Source organism: Macaca nemestrina, chromosome 3 (genome assembly GCF_043159975.1).
Source record: "Macaca nemestrina isolate mMacNem1 chromosome 3, mMacNem.hap1, whole genome shotgun sequence".
Taxonomy (NCBI): domain Eukaryota; kingdom Metazoa; phylum Chordata; class Mammalia; order Primates; family Cercopithecidae; genus Macaca; species Macaca nemestrina.
In genome coordinates this window covers 79,279,683-79,301,028 of record NC_092127.1, presented here as the reverse complement: position 1 = coordinate 79,301,028, position 21,346 = coordinate 79,279,683, and the positions used below count along the sequence as shown (strand labels likewise).

At 37.3% G+C, this 21,346-nt stretch overlaps 1 protein-coding gene and 1 long non-coding RNA gene across 13 annotated transcripts in view; one reads left to right on the top strand and one right to left on the bottom strand.

Moving 5' to 3' along the window:
• The window catches only part of LOC105486259 (uncharacterized), an 83,296-nt gene that overhangs the window by 7,646 nt on the left and 54,304 nt on the right, over positions 1–21,346 (bottom strand). For 5 of the 12 annotated variants that reach the window (XR_011621096.1, XR_011621095.1, XR_011621100.1 and 2 more), the window contains 3 exons: positions 19,486–19,553; positions 18,540–18,888; positions 3,245–13,323 (listed from right to left, as the gene is read on the bottom strand). This is a non-coding gene — a long non-coding RNA (uncharacterized lncRNA). Of the gene's footprint in view, positions 1–3,244; positions 13,324–16,768; positions 16,895–18,539; positions 18,889–19,485; positions 19,554–21,346 lie in introns of all 12 variants that reach the window. The other 7 variants (XR_011621102.1, XR_011621098.1, XR_011621094.1 and 4 more) reach the window with 7 other exon arrangements.
• LOC105486260 (retinal pigment epithelium-derived rhodopsin homolog) lies at positions 64–20,382 on the top strand. Its single transcript, XM_011749030.2, has 7 exons — positions 64–3,257; positions 8,269–8,459; positions 10,162–10,261; positions 10,798–10,951; positions 12,218–12,386; positions 17,837–18,015; positions 19,443–20,382. Exons 1-7 carry the CDS (start codon positions 3,152–3,154, stop codon positions 19,555–19,557), a joined length of 1,014 nt encoding a protein of 337 aa, XP_011747332.1. The 5' UTR covers positions 64–3,151; the 3' UTR covers positions 19,558–20,382.

Here is a 21,346-nt window from a genome sequence, read left to right as displayed (position 1 = left end):
TGAAGTAGAAAGGAATAACTAAAACTTAAACATAGTGAATTGCAGATCGAAAAAAGGATTTATTTGTATTACTGATCTTTTAAAAAATAGGCTGCTGTAGCAGTACTTTAAGAGTATTTACAAATTAACACCCCCTTTCAAAACCCTGGCCTTTTATGTATGAGAAGATAGCTCTGTATTTCCCTTTTGTATTTTAATACATAAATCAGTTAAGCTGTTTCTCTAATTGCAATTAATAATTGATTTAAAAATTTTCCATATTAGTAACGTGTTAAAGATGGAGTAGCTCTGTTCAAGTGAAAAACTAGCAAGAAATTTTTAAAAAGCAGTTACTTTTTCTCATCCAACATGAATATTAAAAGTTTTACTGAATGTTATTTTTACTTTTTTAAAGGGACTCTAAAAGTTTAAGGTGTTATTGACTACACGTGAATATTTGATTGCATACTACATGTTCAGATTGCTGGGTAAGGATGTTAAAAATGAAATTAGTTTTGGTCACCATTGCTAGTGAATGTAAAGAAATGACTGTGGTAGCAAGTTAGAATGCTGTGATAGCCATTTACCCTGCCATTCATTTTTCACTTCTCAGAAGGAATGATGTTTCTATATCATTTGTTAGATTATCTAACATGCTCATGGAGGAATGCTCTTGAATGCTCATTTGAGGAGCATACAGTGTTGTCTTTGTCAGTATTTGGGGTTTTATCTTTTTTTGATTGATGGAATTGCAGCAGGATGAATTAATATATATGAGGAGCAAATGTGTTGAAAATTACAGTTTTTACAGTAATAGCCAGTTATGCTTTTACAGTTTAGGACAGGAGATTATTTGATTTAAAACTGTGGTGATGAAATTTTCATGCAGTGTTAGGGCCAGGGTTTTTGCTTTTGGTTTGGAAAAGATGTTAGTGAGCACCAAAGGGTGACGGCATTGTCCCAAGGACAAATAATAATAGTGCAACATTTCTACAGTTTTTTTTTAACATTAAAAATAAATCTAAAATGGCAATAATGGAGATAATGTATAGATCAGTAGACAAACCACTTGGAGATTTTACCTTTTAGCTTATGCATATCTTTTGGTCACTGGCCATCTTTAAGCTTTTATTTCCACATCTTTTCCCTTTTTTTCCTTATAGTTTCTGTTTTTTTGAGATAGAGTTTTGCTCTTATTTCCCAGGCTGGAGTGCAATGGTGCAATCTTGGCTCACTGCGACCTCCACCTTCCAGGTTCAAGCGATTCTCCTGCCTCAGTCTCCTGAGTAGCTGGGATTACAGGCATGTGCCACCATGCCCGGCTAATTTTGTATTTTTAGTAGAGATGGAGTTTATCCATGTTGGTCAGGCTGGTCTTGAACTCCTGACCTCAGCTGATCTGCCTGCCTTGGCCTCCCAAAGTGCTGGGATTACAGGTGTGAGCCACCGCACCTGGCCTAGTTTCTGGGTTTTTTGAGGCATTCATTTTGAATCAAATTCACATGTATTTCTAAGCCTATCCCAATATAGCTTTTCTGTATCACTCATGAAGGAAGCATAAAAAAGAACTTCGAATGCACATACCTCACTCATATCAAAACTTTCATCTGCAGCAGAAAGGTGACTATCTGAAATTACATATTTCTCAGTTTTTAGAATAATTATTTCTGGAAACGTCATGGATGCTACAACTAGGTATAACTTATTATAGAAAAGGAAGGTAGTATGACCCAAAGCAAATTCAGAAATTCTAAGTTTTATTTTGCATACCGAATGAAAGAAAAGACAGATTTTTTAAAGGGAGTGATTTCCTCTTCATTGCTCTAGGGTCATTTGAAGACACGATGCTGATGAGATTCGCTTTTCTAGTATAGGTATAACAACATTACATTTATAAAAATGTGAGTACTGGTGGCTGTAAGATTTGGGACAGATAACCTTTTCCTCTTGAGTTTATACACATGCAAGATAACTGAGGCAAAAGGATTGTCTTAGGCTTCTGTGCCATTCTAGGGTTTATGAAATTAAACTAAGTGGGTAAATATAGCCCTCTAGTGGTTCTGTTTTATGCTTACACTATTAACTTTGGTGCATCTAAGCATTTCTCTAATGTTTACTGATTTTAAGAAACTGAGGAGAATCAGATTTTAATAATGTTAATAACATAAAGAATATGGGAAAAAGGTAATCATTCTAACAAAATATGTTCAGGTTAGTTTTCAGGTTGTAATGCAATAATCCAGAATATTTTTATTCTGTACTTTACAATATCAGTGATTGAATTCAGATGCTTTGGCAAAGTATACAATGATTACTATCAGATAATATTAATTACTCATGTGCATATCAAACTATAGGGGAAATTAACAGGTGGATGGTGGAGTTGATCATGTTATATCCATGCTATGAAATAGCTACTAATAAATTAGACTATTAGATTCTGAGTTTATTGACTTGGAATTTATAATACAGCCTTAGGGGAAAATAAGTTGCATTATACATATACACATATATACTTATTTTTTTCCCCTCATTTTATTCATACAAGTGGAGGAAACCTCAAACACTTGTATGAATATATGTATAAGCAGAGAAAAACGTAAGAAAGGATATGCACCAAACAATACTGGTAACCTTTAGGAGAGTGAGATTTGGAAGTTGGAAGGAGACTACTTCTTTATTACTAATATTTAAATTGTTAAGAGAAAAAAAAAAAAAAAAAGCCGAAATGGAAAAACTGGAAGGGTCAACAGAAAACAGGGACCTTAATCCGAATAGTTTTAGAGGACTAAGGCTGGCTCTTAATTTCCAGCTGAAATCAGTTAAGTCTGATCCTATACTGATTTCCTGAGTTTGTTTATTGTTTAAATGGGATGTGTGTGCTTGATAATCTCCTTAGAAAGAAGACTGATGCCCAAATAGGTTAAAATGTGTGGTGCTTGGTATTTCTTTTTGTTTTGCTAATAAGCTTTTCCCTTATTCTGGGAATTAAAATCCCTTCCTCTTTAGTCCAATTAAATCTGTTAAGGGAGGGCCTCTATGAAAAGGCCCTTCTTTGAGATCTCTAAGTGGAAATGATTGGTCCTGAAAAATCTTTCCTCAGTAACTCGTAAAACTGTTCATAATTATCGAAGGCTTATTATGAAGGGTGTCTCGGTATCTTCCCTGCAAAATGCTAAGAAATAATTTAGGCAACAGTTCAGACTCTAAAAATGAAGATGGCTCGGTCTTTTCACAGACTGAACACAATATTGTTGCAACTTACTTGATTATGGCAGGTATGGATGTTTAATTAACAGTTATCTTTCTTTAGAATAGGTGAAGAAAGGCAGAAGTTTTCAGCATAAGGCATGCATTGTTTCAGGTTCCATATTATTGGCCAACCTCGACAAGTCATTTATCCTGACTTGGCTTGCTCGTTGGTAAGTGAGGATGATGATATTCTATTTCTGGGCTGTAAAGATCAAATAAGAGAATGTGGGTGAAAGAATAAGTGAAAACATTGTTACTGATGGCTATTGTCACAGGTTATTTTGAATTTTGATAAATAACATAAGAGCAGTGAAGTGGGGCTGAGAAAAGTTTTCTATGTAATAAATAGTTCTTTTATAAAAACCTATGTATTTGGTTCTGCATTGTCAAAGTTTTTAATGGAGAAGAGTATGCACCATGGCAAAAATGTATTTTTAGCATCATTTACTCTTCTTATATATAACCCTCATATTTTTGTTATTGGTGGTAGAATTTAGCTAAGGACTTAAAGGCTCTGGAAAGAAAAGGTCCTAAGAAGACAGAGCAGAGTATATTGTCATTGAGGACAGTCTGAGAATTCAGCTTGTTCCAGAATGCTTATTGGAAAACTCTTGAGTTTTGGATTTCATCTTTTAGTATATTTGCAACTGTGAGCAAGTTTCTTCTCCTTTTTGTTCTTCCATTTTCTCATCTGTAAAACAAGCATAAGAATAAGTTACCTGTCATGATTGTTATAAGGAGTAAAATTAAGTGACACATAAATGCCATATAGTAGGTGTTGGACAAATATTTGTTTCTTTTTCCCTTTCCTCCCCACATACTCACTGATGTAAAAGATTGTTTGCAGAAAAAAAGGGATGGGGGAATGACAGTAGAAACTTTTTATCTTTTAATGTGTCATTGAATTGTATAACTTTTGTATTGAGTAATCACTTAATTTTCAACTTTAATGAGTTTTAGAATTAACTCTGTTATATTGAGTTCATTATTTTTTGCATTGACTTTTATAAAAATTTTCAAACATATTCAAAAGTAGAGTGAAAAGTGTAACACATCATCCTATACCCAGTTTATAATTGTTTAGTTTCTTCCTTATAATTCAGCATATTACTTCTAGTGCTAGAAATTGAGCTCCTCAGTTAAGTTTTGTGATTTTAGTGACGTGTTACCTTGTTCATTTGAATACCTCTGTATGATAAGTACTAGACAAGTTCTAATTTTTTGTAATTGCAAAAAAGACTGAGAAAATCTCATAACAATTACATGGAAATACCTTGTATACAAGTGTTTGGTTTAGTTATTTGTAGATGAGCAAAAAAAAAAAACCAACTCAAACTATCCTTTTTTGACCTGGTTACAAAATTAGCATGCAGAAAATGTTCTACTTAGTTCTTATCTCCGTAACAGTAATAATAATAGTAATCTTACTACTGCTACTAATGTTATCATTTGAATACTTGCTTCATACCAAGCACTGTTGTAAAACCTTACACATACAGAATAATTCTTCTTACACTAATTCAGTAAGTTACTCTTCAGTTTTATTTCTCTAGTTTATATAGATGAAGGGCTTAAGAAACCTGTCCAACACACACATCTACTACGTAGCTACAGCAGGATTTGAACCCAGGCATTTTGGTTCTACAGCCCTCACATATAAATCCGAGTCAGCTTTATCAAGTTATATACAATGAGTGTGTGTTATTTGCTTGTGTTTCTGGTGGATCCACTGAAGAAAGCATATCTGACCTCTTTATGCTTTTGTTCTGCCCCTGTATCAAGCATCTATTTTTCTTTAAATCCTCTAACTTTCCTCCTTTAACAAAACTCACGTAAACTCGCAAATCAAAACCAAAACTATGAGGAAAGGATGTAGTGAAAGCATTTATTTCATTTGTTACTTTTACCAAGAGCCTATTTAGATTTTTTTGTTTTTTGTTTAATGGTTAATTTGATCTTTCATTTAGATTTTGGCTCCTATAAACTGTTACAACTTCCAGTGCAACAGACGTTTTGTTAATTTATTGTGTCATTGAGCACTCTCCTTTTCCCCAATTAAGGCTGGGAGGTAAGAGCACATGGTGAATTTGAGTATCTGAAATAAATCATTATGGATGAACTGTAAAATGAAGGGTAAGAGATAGATTGAAAAAGATGGCTGAGTACCAGACAGTGACGAGCCATGTAAGTATTAAAGGTGACAGGGAGTCACTGAAGCGTTTGAAATGAGAGTGACATGATCTGATTTGCATTTTAGAAATGTGCTATAATGGTAGCTAACAGACCACATAGGAGTCCATTGCAGTGATTCTGAGGAGGGAGTAATGGCAGTGAGGACAGAAGGAAGTAGATACATTCAAGAGCTAGAAGGTAAAATTGATGAATGGATGATGGGATTGTGGGAAAAGGAGAGAAGTATTGAAGATGACGCCTAGGTTTCTTTTTTGAGCTACTGAATAGATGGTGATGCTCTTCATCAAGATAGGAACACACTTGGGGAAGAATAGGTTTGAGACAGGAGAAAAAATCTCTCAGTTCAATTTGAGAGGTGTTCAATAAAAAGCTGGACATATGGGTTTGAGTGTCCGGAGGCTGAAAAGTATCAGGGTATAGCTTTGGGTATGAAGAAATCACTCAAGAGTATGTGTTAAATGTGAAAAGAAAGGGGTCTAGGACAGAAGGTTGGACAATGCACATATTTAATAAGACACAGATGGAGAAACAAAGGCCAGGAAGTAGATCAAGAAGAGTCTGTTGAAGAGATTGGATGGAAGTCACAGAAGACAAGAGGGAAAATGTTTCAAGAGTGAAGGAGAAGTCAACATCAAGTGCTACTTAGCATTTAGCCTGACTGTGAGATGGGACTTAACTAAAATCTAACGACTAGGTGATCTATTATATACCCATTAGAAGACCTACAGCTGTGGAAACAAGGCAGCGTGCTTGGCACAGCTGCAGAGAGAATGGGCTAAACTGCTTACTTCATACCCCCCATTATTTGTAAGACTCCCAGAATTATAGTTCCTTTGTTCTGGTTGCATACTTGGTAGGCAGCAATTTACTGCACTGTTTTTATCTAACTTTAAAAACAAATCATTGAATTTGTAGCTAGCCCACAAAGTCTTCATTTCATTAAATTCTTTGGAGTATATCTTGTATACATGCTACAATCCTAGATGCTAAAAATAGGGCCAAAGATTCATCAAATTTTCTGTCATTGTGTTCTAATTATCTTGAAGGAATGATAGAAATTAAGCAATATGGGTTTTAGTTGTAGCCCACTTATTAAATAAATAAAGCTGTATGTCACATATTCAAAAACCACAGAAATCATGAGGAGCCTGAAATCTACACGAAAAGACTAGGAAAAGTAACAGTTAAATTATATAGCGTTACATAAGACTAAGTTAATCATAAGCAAGTAGTTTGGAAATTGAGGGAGGAGAGGATAGTGTGGGTAGGAGAAGGCTTAGGGGCTTGAACTGGTTTGAAGGATGGATGGCATTTGGATAGGCAGAGGGAAGGAGCAGTGTGCTCCAAGTGGGAGAAATATGAGTCAAGCATGGTGTATCTGGGGAAAAACTAGAATGGAGAGTTCGCTTGACAAGTGTAGAAATGTGCTTCTGGAGAGTGACAACAGATTGAGGCAAAGAGCCTGGAATGTCAGTTGGGACATTTGGATTTTTATCCCACAGCCAGTGGGGAATATTACAAGTTTTTGGGAGGAGAAGAACCATGGTTAAGTCTATGTTATAGCAAGCTGATTCTGCCAGAAGCAAGGAGGGGAAAAGAACAGGAATCTGGAAGGTTAGTGTAACAGGCTAAGGCAGAAGTTCTGACTGAAGTGCCAGTATATGATAAAAGTTTTTACTGAGCTGATATTGTTGTATGTTGGTGCTTGGAAACTGTCCCTCTCTGACAATAATTGGGGATCGATCACCAAGTAATTCTTTTCTCGATGGGGAACTCAACTCTATTCCTGCTTGTTGCACAACCCTCCTTTAGTCTCTAACAATCCAGTAATGATTCTAGCTTCTTGACTGAAATCTACTCACACCCCACCCCCTCACACCCCTTTAGGATCTAGTACAGCCCATATCTGGCTTATGCCCTTTACAGCATGTAGAGGATGTTAAACATGCACATCCAGTACACTCAACAGTATTTCTCAGTGTAAAATAATACAGTGGCATTCTGGTTAATAAGTTTAGTTACCCGTCTACCTCAATGCAACCAGTCTGGGGCACTGACAACACTGAGGTTCTGGACCTGCAAGCAAAGAGTCAGAAACTTAATTAAGGTGGTATCAGCTGTGAGGCTTCTCTATGGACCAAAAAGCTGGCTCAACTTCCTCTCTGGATAGACAAGTCTTGTAGTATGCATTCTTCTATTGGGGTAGGGGTGTGCTTGTGCGTGTGTGTGTGTCTCTGTGTGTGTGTTGGAATGAAGAATTTGGATATGTTGAGTTTCAAGAAATACTGGAATAGTCATATAATCTTACATATGGTAGATGCTTAGTAAATGACAATGAGTTGAATGAAAAATAATGTGGAACTGGAGCTTGTGTCATGGCTGAAAATAGTGACAAAAGTGCTGTGAGGATAGAATGATAATTGAAGCTTGAGAAAGGCAACTATGGAAAAAGAAGAGTCCCAGGCCCCAGGAAGGAAGAGGAGGAAGTTAAGCTGCCAAAAAGAGGGTATGGTCCATCATATATTTGTCCCAAAAATCAGCAGGAATGGTATGAAAGCCAGTGAAGGAGTTTCAAGGACAGTTCACTCAGTAGCGATGACATTAAAACCAGCCTTCAGTGCTGCCTTGTGCAATTGGCAGATTCTTTGTGTTTTAATTTTCTCATGTCTATTTCACAGAAGGGATGTGAAGATGTTACAGTTTTAAGAACAGCAGGAGCTCTTCAAATAAATGAACAAAAATAGATCTGTTATGTTTTTAAAGGGGCTTAAATATTTAATTTTGAGTCTACTTTGAAACATTCAAATTAAACAAAATGCATCATATTTTTGTGTGTGTTCTCAGGTATGATAAGTATTCTCAGCAACATAATAGTTCTGGGCATCTTCATTAAGTACAAGGAACTTCGGACACCCACAAATGCAATTATTATTAACCTGGCTGTTACTGATATAGGGGTCAGTAGCATTGGCTATCCCATGTCTGCTGCCTCAGATCTGTATGGAAGTTGGAAATTTGGATATGCAGGCTGTCAGGTATTGGAGATCACTGGAATGAAAGCAAAACAAATAGATCAAAGAAATGTAAATTTAAATGTCTAAAAAGAATCCCAAGAGTTTAAATCGAAAAAGATATTGTAGGATAATAGACACAGCACTTTTACAGAAAAGAACTTCAGAAGTGACTAGCAATATATTGTTTAATAAGAGAAATAAAACCACCAACCATTGTTATATTTTCAAAATTCTCCCAACCCAAAGGAAGAAACAAACAAAACAACTAGCATTCAACTAAAGAAGAGTGCTGATTTGCATATTTAAATGAAAATGTGCATATTGCAAATTGAAAAAGAAATACCCTGCTTTCATCTGAAACAATATTTAGTGATTTAATCATGTTATGGAAGACAGTTAAGTCACCATGTTGTTGAATTTTTTCCTATAGAAAGTCCTCCATGAGAATTGTTACTAAATGTATTTGTTATTTTTTACTAAAAAGGAAATGAGTTAATATTAATTTGCTTTAAGATAGTAGGCAAATATTACTTTTGGCCTAATTCTTTTAGCGGTTTACTATTATAAGCTAAAAACTATAGAGAATTAAATGAAAGTAGTAGTGAATACTGAATATCCACGTAAGTACCAACCAGTTTTGTTAAGTCTTACTGTTCCTCAATCTGTGCTTCAGATTGTTTTCCTTTTTAAAGACATAAAACTATACAGATAATGATGAAGGCCATTGCATACCATCCTCAATCTTATTCCTCTCATGAATGTTTTCCTATCTTATATATTTGCACATAAACCAGATACTGTCTGAATACTTTAGGTTTTGTGTAAATGATATAACACGGTTTGCATTATGTGATTTCCTTTCACTGTTCTATATTATGTTTTTGAGGTTTATCCATGTTGATGGATATGGCTGTAAGTCATTCATTTTGACTGCTATACAATATTCCATTTTATGAACATAGATAGCCCAATGTACTTTTTCATTTTACTCTTATTGGACATTTGTTCCCATTTTTTTTTCTATCACAGAGAAGGCTTCAATAAATGTTCTTATATACGTCTCCTTCTGCAATATGTGAGTTTCTTTAGACACATTGCCTAGGAGTGGAATGGTTTAAGTTGTAGAGAATGTTCATCTTCAACTTTATCAGAAGTAGCCAAATTGCTGTCCAAAATAGTTATTCAAATTATGAGAACATCTATTACTCCACATTCTCTTTAATACTTGGGATTGTCAGACTTTTAAATTTTCATTTTCAAGAGTGTAAAATGCCATCTTATAATCAGTATTTCTTTGAATATTTATTGTGGTTGCATGTCTTATGTTATAAACATTCAAATGCCAGTGGGCTTTTGTGCATACCCCATTCATTCTGGCCATTTTTCTATTGAGTTTGTCTTTTCCTCCTGTTGAATTGCCCATCTTCTGAATACTAGTCTTTTGCTGGTTTGTGGTTGTTCTGCACTCTGTTCATAGAGTGTTGTAACGAAATTTCACTGTAAGTCTTAAAATTTTGAAAAAAGTTCATTTTAGTTAATGAAATTACAAAATACTTTCCATAAATTTTTATTAAACTAGTTATAATTTGACAATGAAGATGTCTTTTAAAGTAGTAAAAAACATTTAGTATATTTGAGATATATTCTAACAATGGTACAAAAATCTAAATGTTTCTTGGGAGGGTGTTTAGAATGGTAGAGTATTTTCAATTTTGGTTTTCAGGTTTATGCTGGATTGAATATTTTTTTTGGAATGGCAAGCATTGGATTACTCACTGTCGTGGCCGTGGACCGATACCTGACCATCTGCCTTCCTGACATAGGTACAACACTTTTCTCAGCTTTCTTAATGAATCCATTTCTTGACTAATGGCCACTCAATATGTGTGCTAAAATATAAACCTAATGGTTTGTAGTTAGGGTCAGTTTTATTTCTCTGGCAATAATTGTTCAAATGTTTCAATGGCTTCCTATCATACTTAGAATAAAATCCAAATTTCATAAGGTCATTCACACTTTGAGGTATGGACCAAGCCCAAAGTGAGGTCTTCGTATACACTGTTTTGCTAGGTCTGGAAAGCTACTCTTCCTGCTTATCCTCTGACTGATTCTTTTCTCATTTAGGTTTCAGCTTAAATGTCATTTTTTCCCAGAATGTGAACTTATGTAGATAGGCTTGGTAAAAAGGGAGAACATATTTGTTACTTTTATTTGGCGTTGCATGCATGTTTTGGCTCCTGAGGCCCACCAAAGTGCTCTGTAAAGAATCTACTTGATAACACTTGTGAATCAAGCAAGTTTAAAAAAGTGAGTCCCATTAATGGCAAATGCTGCTAATATTTCCTATGCTTGATAATAGGGAGAAGAATGACCACCAACACTTACATTGGCATGATTCTGGGAGCCTGGATCAATGGCCTGTTTTGGGCTTTGATGCCTATCATAGGGTGGGCTAGTTATGCCCCAGATCCTACTGGTGCTACTTGTACCATAAACTGGAGGAAAAATGATAGGTAAGAGAGAAGTTTACACTTTATAATCAAATGCTTCTAGTGTAGACATTTTCTCACCCCTTCAAATTTAAGCTCAGATCATGTGTTCCTCATACAGAAGGTGGCAAAGTGCTTCCTCGGTAGTGATAATGTGATTCTAGCAAAAGTCGGAATTGAGAAAAGTGACTTATGCTTGTTTGCAAGTAAAGGTCATCCATCTCACTGTGTCTCCTTTACCCCATTCCTTCCTCCCTCCCCTGTGTTCTCTCTTAAAGCAGCAGCGCAGGGTACCAATCACCCTTCCAATATTTGCACATCTCAAAGGTAGGATCATGAGCAGGAAAAGGGTTAGTGAAGCTAGATAGAGTGTGCGGCTCTGGCAAAAGCGCAAGCTGCCTCCCTGCTGTCTTTTCAAGATGGTCTGGTGTCCAAGCACATTCTGAGAACTGCATAGCAAAAGTACAGTCACTGCAAAGATTTACCTGCTAGTTAGTGAGACTTCTATATATTTTCCAGGAACAAGAGGATAATTTAGTTCATTAAAGGAAATGAAGGATGACTTAAAAATGAACAGAAAATTTCTAAATCTCAAACCAGATCTAAATCTAAAATTTTTTCTGCAGATTCAAAAAGTAAAGGCTGGGCACAGTGGTTCATGCCTGTAATCCCAGCACTTTGTGAGGTTGGGGCAGGAAGATCACTTCTGCCAGGAGTTTGAGTCCAGCCTGGGCAACATATTGAGACTCTGTCTCTACAAAAAAAAAAAAAAAAAAAAGTTGGGGGTAGAAATTTAGCTGGCTGTGGTGGTACATGCCTGTGGTCTCAGGTACTTGGTAGGCTAAAATGGAGATTGACTTGAGCTGGGGAGTTCAAGGCTACAGTGAGACATGATTGAACCACTGCACTCCAGCCTGGGTGACCGAGCAAGATTCTGTCTTGAAAGCAATTAAAAGTAAATACTTTAGACTTTATAGGCCAGATGTCTCTATCACAGCTCTTCAACTCTGTCATCATCCTGTAAAAGCAGCCAAAGCCAGCATGTAAATGAGGGCACATGGCTGTGTTCCAATAAAACTTTATTTACAAAGATGAGTAATAGGTTGGAATAGGCCTACAGTCCATAGTTTGCCAATTTCTGGCCTAAATGAACTAAAAGTCAAATACACTTCTTAAACTATTTAACAATACAGTGACCACCAATATTATTTTAAATAATTATCTCCTCTTTCCCCTTTCCCCGCTTAGGACATTAAATGAGCAATCATGATTGCCTTTTCTTATTTTCAGATCTTTTGTGTCTTACACCATGACGGTTATTGCGATAAATTTTATTGTGCCCTTAACAGTGATGTTTTACTGCTATTACCATGTCACACTATCCATTAAACATCACGCTACCAGTGACTGCACTGAGTCCCTCAACAGAGAATGGTCAGATCAGATAGATGTAACAAAGGTAAGAGGCCAAAATCCTTGAAAAATTGTTGTCATGGAGCTTTTACCCACTCATAGTTGAAAGAGTCCCTGGGACCACCGCAGTCTTCTCTCCCTCATCTCCATCTCTCACTTCCCAGATCTTTCTTCTATGTTTGCCTCTTTATTTTTTATTTTTTTGAAACGGAGTTTCATTCTTATTGTCTAGGCTAGAGTTCAATGGCACGATCTCAACTCATTGCAACCTCTGCCTCCCGGGTTCGAGTGATTCTCCTGCCTCAGCCTCCCGAGTAGCTGGAATTAGAGACGCCCACCGCCATGCCCAGCTAAATTTTTTGTATTTTTAGTAGAGATGGTGTTTTACCATGTTGGCCAGGCTGGTCTTGAACTCCTGACCTCAGGTGATCCGCCCACCTCGGCCTTGCAAAGTGCTGGGATTACAGGGGTGAGCCACTGCGCCTGGCCACTTGCCTTCTTATTTCTGAATCATATACTGTTTGCTCTTTTGGATATATTTTTGGCCATCATCTCTTGATTTCCTACTGTGGATGATGAGGATTTATTCTCTTACACCACCCACCTGTCCAACTCCTCCTCCACACCTTTCTCCCTCCTTATCTGTCAGTATAATGTTAACAATATTTGGTTAGATAAAGAGGCTCTTTCTCTGCTGTCAGTATGTTTAAACACACCACAGATGTGATGAACCTTATCCTCTTCTTGGAGCCATCCTCCTGGTTCCCTGGGGCCTCCTACTCTGCTTTGAACTGATTGCTCCTGACGACCGCTGCTCAGAAAGCCAACATCTTCTGGTCTCCCTTCATCATCAGCTCAGGATGCTTTCACCTCCTTCCAGGGTCAAATCCCCTGTTTTCTGGAATACTTGTCTTCCTTTTTTTCCCCTTCTTGTTCTTAGTTTATTTCCTCTGATTTGGTGGAGCACATTCTTCAATTAATTCCTGAAGTTATGGGAGAGGTAATATTTTTAAGACTTTGCATGACTGAAATTGTCTTAATTTTACTATCATATTGACTGACTGTTTGCCTGGTCTAGAATTCTAGGTACAAAAGTAATATTCAAAGAGTTTTGAAGGTATCACTCTGTGTCTCCTAGCTTCCAGTATTGCTGCTACAAAGGCTGATGGCATTCTGGTGGTTGATACTCTGTGGTGATCTGTGGGTTTTCTCTGGAAGCTTATAGGATCTTCTCTATGTCTCTAGTTTTCTGAAAATGTATACTGATGCACCTTGGTATGAGTATTTATCCAGCACTGGGTACTTGGTGAGTTCTTTCAGTGTGGAGACTCCCATCTTGCTCTTCTAGGAGATTTCTCTTATGATTTCTCTGATGATTCCAGTCCCTCTGGTTTTTTCTCTTCTCTTTCCCTGGAATTCCTTTTATTTAGATATTTAATTTGCTAGATTTATCTTCTAATTTTCTTAAATTTTCTCTCCTATATTGTCTATTTTTGTTTGTCTCTTTTGTGGTGGTTGTTTGTTTCTTTTTGTTTCTACTTTCTGGGAGATTTGCTCAATCATATCTAGGTCTAGGATAAGGGTGAGGATAGTGAAGGTCAACCCTTGGGTGCAAAATGCAAGCAAGCCCCAAAAAACTCATTAATAAAAAAAAGTGGGTTAATCTAGTACTTAAAAAAGTTAATGTAAAAATTATGTTGAACAAAATAGAAATTTTAAATAAAAACAGGATCTGACCCTGCACTTATATAATTCACCTGATTCACCTCCCCCTGATCCTAACCTGATAATATCATACAACCTTTCTATTACATTTTTAACATTCTACTCTCACTTTTACAGATAGGGTAAAAACCATTAAAAATAATTCCAACTTTTATTTTAAGTTCAGGGGTATATGTGCAGGATGTGTAGGTTTGTTACATAGGTAAATGTGTGCCATGGTGGTTTGCTGCCCAGATCATCCAGGTATTAAGCCCATCCATCCATTAGCTGTTCTTCCTGATCCTCTCCCTCCTTCCTCCCTCTACCCTCTGACAGGCCCCAGTGTGCGTTGCTTCCGCCGTGTGTCCATGTGTTCTCATCATTTAGCTCCCACTTATAAGTGACAATATATGGTATTTGGTTTTCTGTTCCTGCATTAGTTTGATAATGGCCTCCAGCTCCATCGATGTCCCTGCAAAGAACATGATCTCATTCCTTTCTATGGCTGCATTGTACCACATTTTCTTTATCCAGTCTACCATTGATGAGAATTTAGGTTAATTTCATGTCATGTCCATGATTGCTATTTTGAATAGTGCTGCAATAAACATACATCTGCATGTGTCTTTATAATAGAATGATTTATATTGCTTTGGGTATATACTCAGTAAAAGAATTGCTGGGACAAATGGTATTTCTGTCTCCAGGTCTTTGAGGAATTGCCACACACAATCTTCCACAATGATTGAACTAAGTTATACTCCCACCAAGAGTGTAAAAGTGTTTTTTTCACAATCTCACCAGCATCTGTTATTTTTTGACTTTTTATTAATAGTCATTCTGACTGGTATGAGATGGTATCTCATTGTGGTTTTGATTTGCATTTCTCTAATGATCAGTGATGAGATTTTTTTTTTTTTTCATGTTTGTTGGCTGCATGTATGTCTTGTGTTAAGAAATGCCTGTTCATGTCCCTTGCCCACTTTGTAATGGGGTTGCTTGTTTTTTTCTTATAAATTTGCTTAAGTTCCTTGTAGATGCTGGATATTAGACCTTTGTCAGATGCACAGATTGCAAAAATTTTCTCCCATTCTGTAGGCTGTCTGTTTACTCTGTTTATAGTTTCTTTTGCTGTGCAGAAGCTCTTTAGTTTAATTAGATCCTATTTGTCAATTTTTGCTTCTGTTGCAATTGCTTTTGGCATCTTCATCATGAAATCTTTGCCTGTGCCTATGTCCTGAATGGTATTGCCTGGGTTCTCTTCTAGAGTTAAAAACCATTTTTGTTGATAAAACAGCTATTTTATACTCTATTCTCTCCTTGTTTTATGGATGTATATCTTCTGTTATTTCTGTGACATTATGTATATATTTATATTTCCTTCTGTTTACCACATATTTTTGTTTCCCCTGAGTTCTTGCACTGTTTTTTTTTTTTTCTTTGCCTGTCAATGTAAAAGTTTTCTTAAGGTCTGGTGGTCAATGATTGTTCCTTCATACTTAAGAGTGATGCATTAAAAATGTTAATTGTAAGCATGGATATGCTTATTAGTGAGATGTTTCTTTTGGGGAAATTTCTAATTGTCTCTGTAGTTATTGTTGTGACCATTGTCATCATTATTATTATTCTCTCACTGTGATTATCTGCTAGTCAAAAAAATTTTTTTTTTCTAACTTCCAAACTCAACCTGGAAACAAATACAATCCTATCTTGAGCTCAGTGAATTCTAGCACAGGCAATTTCTGCTGGATGTGTATTATACATGACGCAGATAATTTTGTAAAGGAGCTCTTTTGTATCTTGTTTAAAAGGAAAAATTGTCTTTTTCATGTTGCTCCCTCCTGATAGCCTGTTAAAATGATGGAATGGAGATTTGGGGGAATTTCTAAGTGTCCAGGTAACTGTATCTCTAGGTATTTTATTCTGGGCAGAATTCCTTTCATGTTCCTAGGTGGGAGGTACAAGTCTATCTCCAAGTTTCTTCACAAGGAGGGGGCAGCACACATATACCTCTTTTTAACACAGTACTGAAGTGCTTAGCTGAACCTGGTGTCCCTGTGTCCTGAGTTTCCCAAATTAGCCTTCTTCTTCTTCTTCTTTTTTTTTTTTTTTTTTTTTTTTTTTTTAAATACTGAGCTCTGGAAGTCTTCCAGGGAGGGGAAGGGGAAGTTACTGGGTAGACTGAGTGGACAGGCAGAAAGATTTGGACGTCTAACTACTTTATTTATTTATTTATTTATTTTGAGACGGAGTCTTGCTCTGTGGCCCAGGCTGGAATGCAGTGAGGCAATCTCTGCTCACTGCAAGCTCTGCCTCCCGGGTTCACGCCATTCTCCTGCCTCAGCCTCCCGAGTAGCTGGGACTACAGGCACCTGCCACCAAGCCTGGCTAATTTTTTGTATTTTTTTTTTTTAGTAGAGACGGGGTTTCACTGTGTTAGCCAGGATGGTCTCGATCTCCTGACCTCATGATCCGCCCGCCTCGGCCTCCCAAAGTGCTGGGATAACAGGCCTGAGCCACCGCGCCCGGCGACTTTGTAGATTTCAACCAGTTCTATTTTGAGCTCCATGTGCACCCCCACATCCAGAGTTTTCTGGTATCCTTTGTTACTAGAGTATCCGTTGCTCTGTAGCATGGTGGTCTGTATATGGTTTTCCCTCATAGTTGGCTCTTTTTAGCATTTATTTATTTACTTATTTATAAAATTATTCTCATGTTCCTTACATAATTTGCCACTAGTCCAATGGTCATTGTTTCCATTAAAAAATATGTATTGTCTAATCTCTGATTCTCTGTCCTTAAGGGTTTTTTGTCTTCTTTAACCTCTGTTCCATAATTTTAGCAGAAAACCTAGGGAAGAAATATAAAAATATAATTTTTTCATTTAAACAAGATGCAAGAGATCTCCTTTACAAAATTATCTGCATTGTGTATAACATATATCCAGTAGAAATGGCCTGTGTTAGAATTCACTGAGCTCAAGATAGGATTGTATTTGTTTCCAAATTGAGTTTAGAAAGTTAGAAAGTTGGCCGGGCGCGGTGGCTCACGCCTGTAATCCCTGCACTTTGGGAGGCCGAGGCGGGCGGATCACGAGGTCAGTAGATCGAGACCATCCTGGCTAACACGGTGAAACCCCGTCTCTACTAAAATACAAAAAATTAGCCGGGCGCAGTGGCGGGCGCCTGTAGTCCCAGCTACTCCGGAGGCTGAGGCAGGAGAATGGCGCGAACCCGGGAGGCGGAGCTTGCAATGAGCCGAGATGGTGCCACTGCACTCCAGCCTGGGCGACAGAGTGAAGACATCGCCTCAAAAAAAAAAAAAAAAAAAAAAAAAAAGAAAGTTACTTTTTTTAGTTTAGCAGATAATCCCAGTAAGAACAAATAATAATGATGGTAATAATAATAATAATAGCCATGCCAGCAGTTCATAGCATAATGATGTGAAGTGGGGTGGGGTGGGTTTTTATCTGTCTTTCATCAAAGTCAGCTTTTGTACTCTCCCCTAGCATACAGAAAGAAAGAGGGCATTCTTTTATGTGTGTGTACCATTCTTAAAAGCAATGTTATATATTCTTGATATACCCATTTCACAAGGTCTTATTATCATAGGCGACTTCAGGCACTTGAACAAACAACATCAAAGGCAAAAAAACCTCAGCTATTTCCTTTATATCATCAACAACATAAACATATTCACATTCCAACCTAGATAGCTTTTTACCCTGCTTTAGATATATTAATATTTAAATATTTTAGATATTGGGCTTGGTGAATATCTATTTCTTTTCAGATGTCTGTGATCATGATCTGCATGTTTCTGGTGGCATGGTCCCCTTATTCCATCGTGTGCTTATGGGCTTCTTTTGGTGACCCAAAGAAGATTCCTCCCCCCATGGCCATCATAGCTCCACTGTTTGCAAAATCTTCTACATTCTATAACCCCTGCATTTACGTGGTTGCTAATAAAAAGTAAGTAATGTCTAAAATGCTTGCAATACAAAATAAAACTGATATAAAAAGAATGTTAAGATTTCTTGGGAGAGAAGTGACAGAAACCCACTTCAATCTAGCATAAAGGTCATTTGCCTCATGTGACTGGAGCAGCATCTAGACCCTTAAATGCCCAGAGCTCCAGATTTACGACAGACTCTTCCCACACAGTGGCAGAGATGACTGTGGGCAACCCAAGACCCAAGTTCTACCAGCTAAGCATCCCCAAATACCAACTGCATCTCACATGGCTCTCTGGCAGAAAAGCCCCTGGGATGTCAGTGGTCAGCTTAGTTCAAATGGTTACTCCCACCCCAAATACATGGAATAGTCGTTTCCAAAGAAAAGAGTGATTTTATTACTGGAAAATGGACAGGGCAACGTTGGGCTCACTTAGTGGGTAGCATAGATGTATATTTACAAGAAATAAGACATATCATTCAAATGCAAGGGAAAAGTTTAGTCCCAACATAAAAGGCATCTGGATACTAGAGAATTCTTACCTCCTCTCTTTTTTGGGTTTCTCGGCAAAATGTTCCCTTCCTGCCTCCTCAATGAAGTTTAGACGGAGTCTCTATCCAGGCTGGAGTGCAGTGGCGTGATCTCAGCTCACTGCAACCTCCGCCTATGGGTTCAAGCAATTCCCTGCCTCAGCCTCCAGAGTAGCTGGGATTATAGTTGCCCACCACCACGCCCGGATAATTTTTGTAGTTTTAGTAGAGATGGGGTTTCACCATCTTGGCCAGACTCGTCTTGAACTCCTGACCTTGTGATCCACCCATCTCGGCCGCCCAAAGTGCTGGGATTACAGGCGTGCGCCACCACACCCAGCTGAGGTCAGGTAATTTTATCCTGGAATGACAATGTTTGGAAAAGCAGCTTTAGTTACAGGTATATGAAGAAACATAAAATTTTACAGCCCAAACAGACCACGTAAGAAGAATGATGAACACATTTTAAATTCAGAATCTGCTGGTAGTTCTTTTGGAAAATTCTTGCTGGGAAGAACAGATGGATGAAACACACATTGTTAGTTCAAATAAACAACTCATGGCACTTGACATTGGTAGCATCCTTTTAAATACATACAATTATTTACTTTTATTAGATGTCTTCAATCTATAGAATCAATGATGCAAAATTGGCCTTTAACTGTACCATATACCTTATATATTTATAAAGTTTCTCAACAGGAAATCTATAGAATCAATAGTGCAAAATGGGTTTTAACTCTACCATATACTTTATGTATTTATAAAGGTTCTCAACAGGAGATGTTAAGTTGGAGGCAGAAATTTATCCAGAGATGTAAATTGGCAGTAGTGGCATCTTAGCCATACTTGAAAATGCTTTAGAAGTTACAAATCATTATGAGTTAATGCCAAATTTTCCTTTTTTTATCGTAGGTTTCGGAGGGCGATGCTTGCCATGTTCAAATGTCAGACTCACCAAACAATGCCTGTGACAAGTATTTTACCGATGGATGTATCTCAAAACCCACTGGCTTCAGGAAGAATCTGAAATAACAGAAAAGGACACACTGTCAAAACACTTTAGTTTTTTGACAATGCTTTTATTTTAAATATGAGCCCATTTAGATCAAGTGCAGACATGGATCATTGTCCTATGAGACTGTAAGCTCCTCAAGCGCAGCTCATGCTTCTTCTCTTTGTGCACTGGCTGCTGCAGTGCATGCTTCTCTGTGTCCTGATATGTCAACTTATTGCTCATCTCCCTTGATGAATTAGGCATCTGAGGTTAACGTCCCCTTTCTTTCTCCCTATTATGGCATGCATTACACTGTACTGATGACCTTTAACTTGCCTGGCTCCTCCATTAGAATAGAAGCAGTCACTAATTTAATGTTAGAATAAATGAGTAAAAACAATAATAATGAATAATTCTAGATAATTACTGAAATGAGTTGTTGGATGTTCCCAGTTAGAATAGAAAGCATTTTTGGCATTTCAACATTTTAACATTTAAATCAATTAACTTATGTTATTAAACAAAAATAATCAAATGAACATTAAACACAATTGTTTCTAAATAAAATGTTAAGTTGATGCATATATATTATATAGCATTATAACCCCTGTGCATATTTTGATGTTTTCTGCAATTTTGATTACCATTTTTCTGCATATATATTCCATATATTTGCCACCAGAGTTAACTTCAATCAGAGTGGAGATTTTTATATGTTTGTTCTTTAATGTATCCTTAGCACATATACCTAATTCTGTCTGGCATGTAGTAGGCACTCAATAAATGTTTTTTCAATGTCAAATGAGTTTGTAGACTCACATATTTGTCATTCTAAATGACTGTTAAGCATAGAGGCGGGCGGATCACGAGGTCAGGAGATCGAGACCATCCTGGCTAACACGGTGAAACCCCGTCTCTACTAAAAAATACAAAAAACTAGCCAGGCGAGGTGGCGGGCGCCTGTAGTCCCAGCTACTGGGGAGGCTGAGGCAGGAGAATGGCATGAACCCGGGAGGCGGAGCTTGCAGTGAGCTATCCGGCCACTGCACTCCAGCTTGGGAGACAGAGCAAGACTCTGTCTCAAAAAAAAAAAAAAAGAAGCATAGTACAATATACCATTGTTTAAATAGTAGACATTTAAATTGCTTTCCAGTTTTTAGTTTCATGGATGTACCACTGAAAATATTTCAGTGCAAATATATTTTTTCTTTGGGAGAAGTTATTCTATTTGAGGGTTTCTTTTCAGACTAGAAATACTGGATACAAATACAAAAACACTATTATTGTTGCTAACTTGCTTTCTGGAAAGATTGAATTAGTTTACACTGATACTGGCAGTGTCTAAGTGGGCTTTTCATATTCCTGCTAATAATGCTGTATATATTTAAATTATGAGTTGTGGCCGGGCGCGGTGGCTCAAGCCTGTAATCCCAGCACTTTGGGAGGCCGAGACGGGCGGATCACGAGGTCAGGAGATCGAGACCATCCTGGTTAACACGGTGAAACCCCGTCTCTACTAAAAAATACAAAAAACTAGCCGGGCGAGGTGGCGGGCGCCTGTAGTCCCAGCTACTCGGGAGGCTGAGGCAGGAGAATGGCGTGAACCCGGGAGGCGGAGCTTGCAGTGAGCTGAGATCCAGCCACTGCACTCCAGCCTGGGTGACAGAGCGAGACTCCGTCTCAAAAAAGAAAAAAAAAAAAAAAAAAAAAAAAAAAAAAAAAAAATTATGAGTTGTATACTCTAACTTAAATCCATTTTATTTCACATTTCTTTAACTGCTAGTGAGGCTGTGTATCTTTGCATATTGTATTTTTTAATCTC

What these genes read in the sequence shown, in the direction of transcription:
- LOC105486260 (XM_011749030.2), top strand. Translation starts at nt 3,152, where the DNA reads ATGCTAAGAAATAATTTAGGCAACAGTTCAGACTCTAAAAATGAAGAT. An exon ending in TTGGATATGCAGGCTGTCAG is followed by an intron (nt 8,460 to 10,161) that starts GTATTGGAGATC and finishes TTTGGTTTTCAG; the next exon opens with GTTTATGCTGGATTGAATAT. An exon ending in ATCAGATAGATGTAACAAAG is followed by an intron (nt 12,387 to 17,836) that starts GTAAGAGGCCAA and finishes ATTTCTTTTCAG; the next exon opens with ATGTCTGTGATCATGATCTG.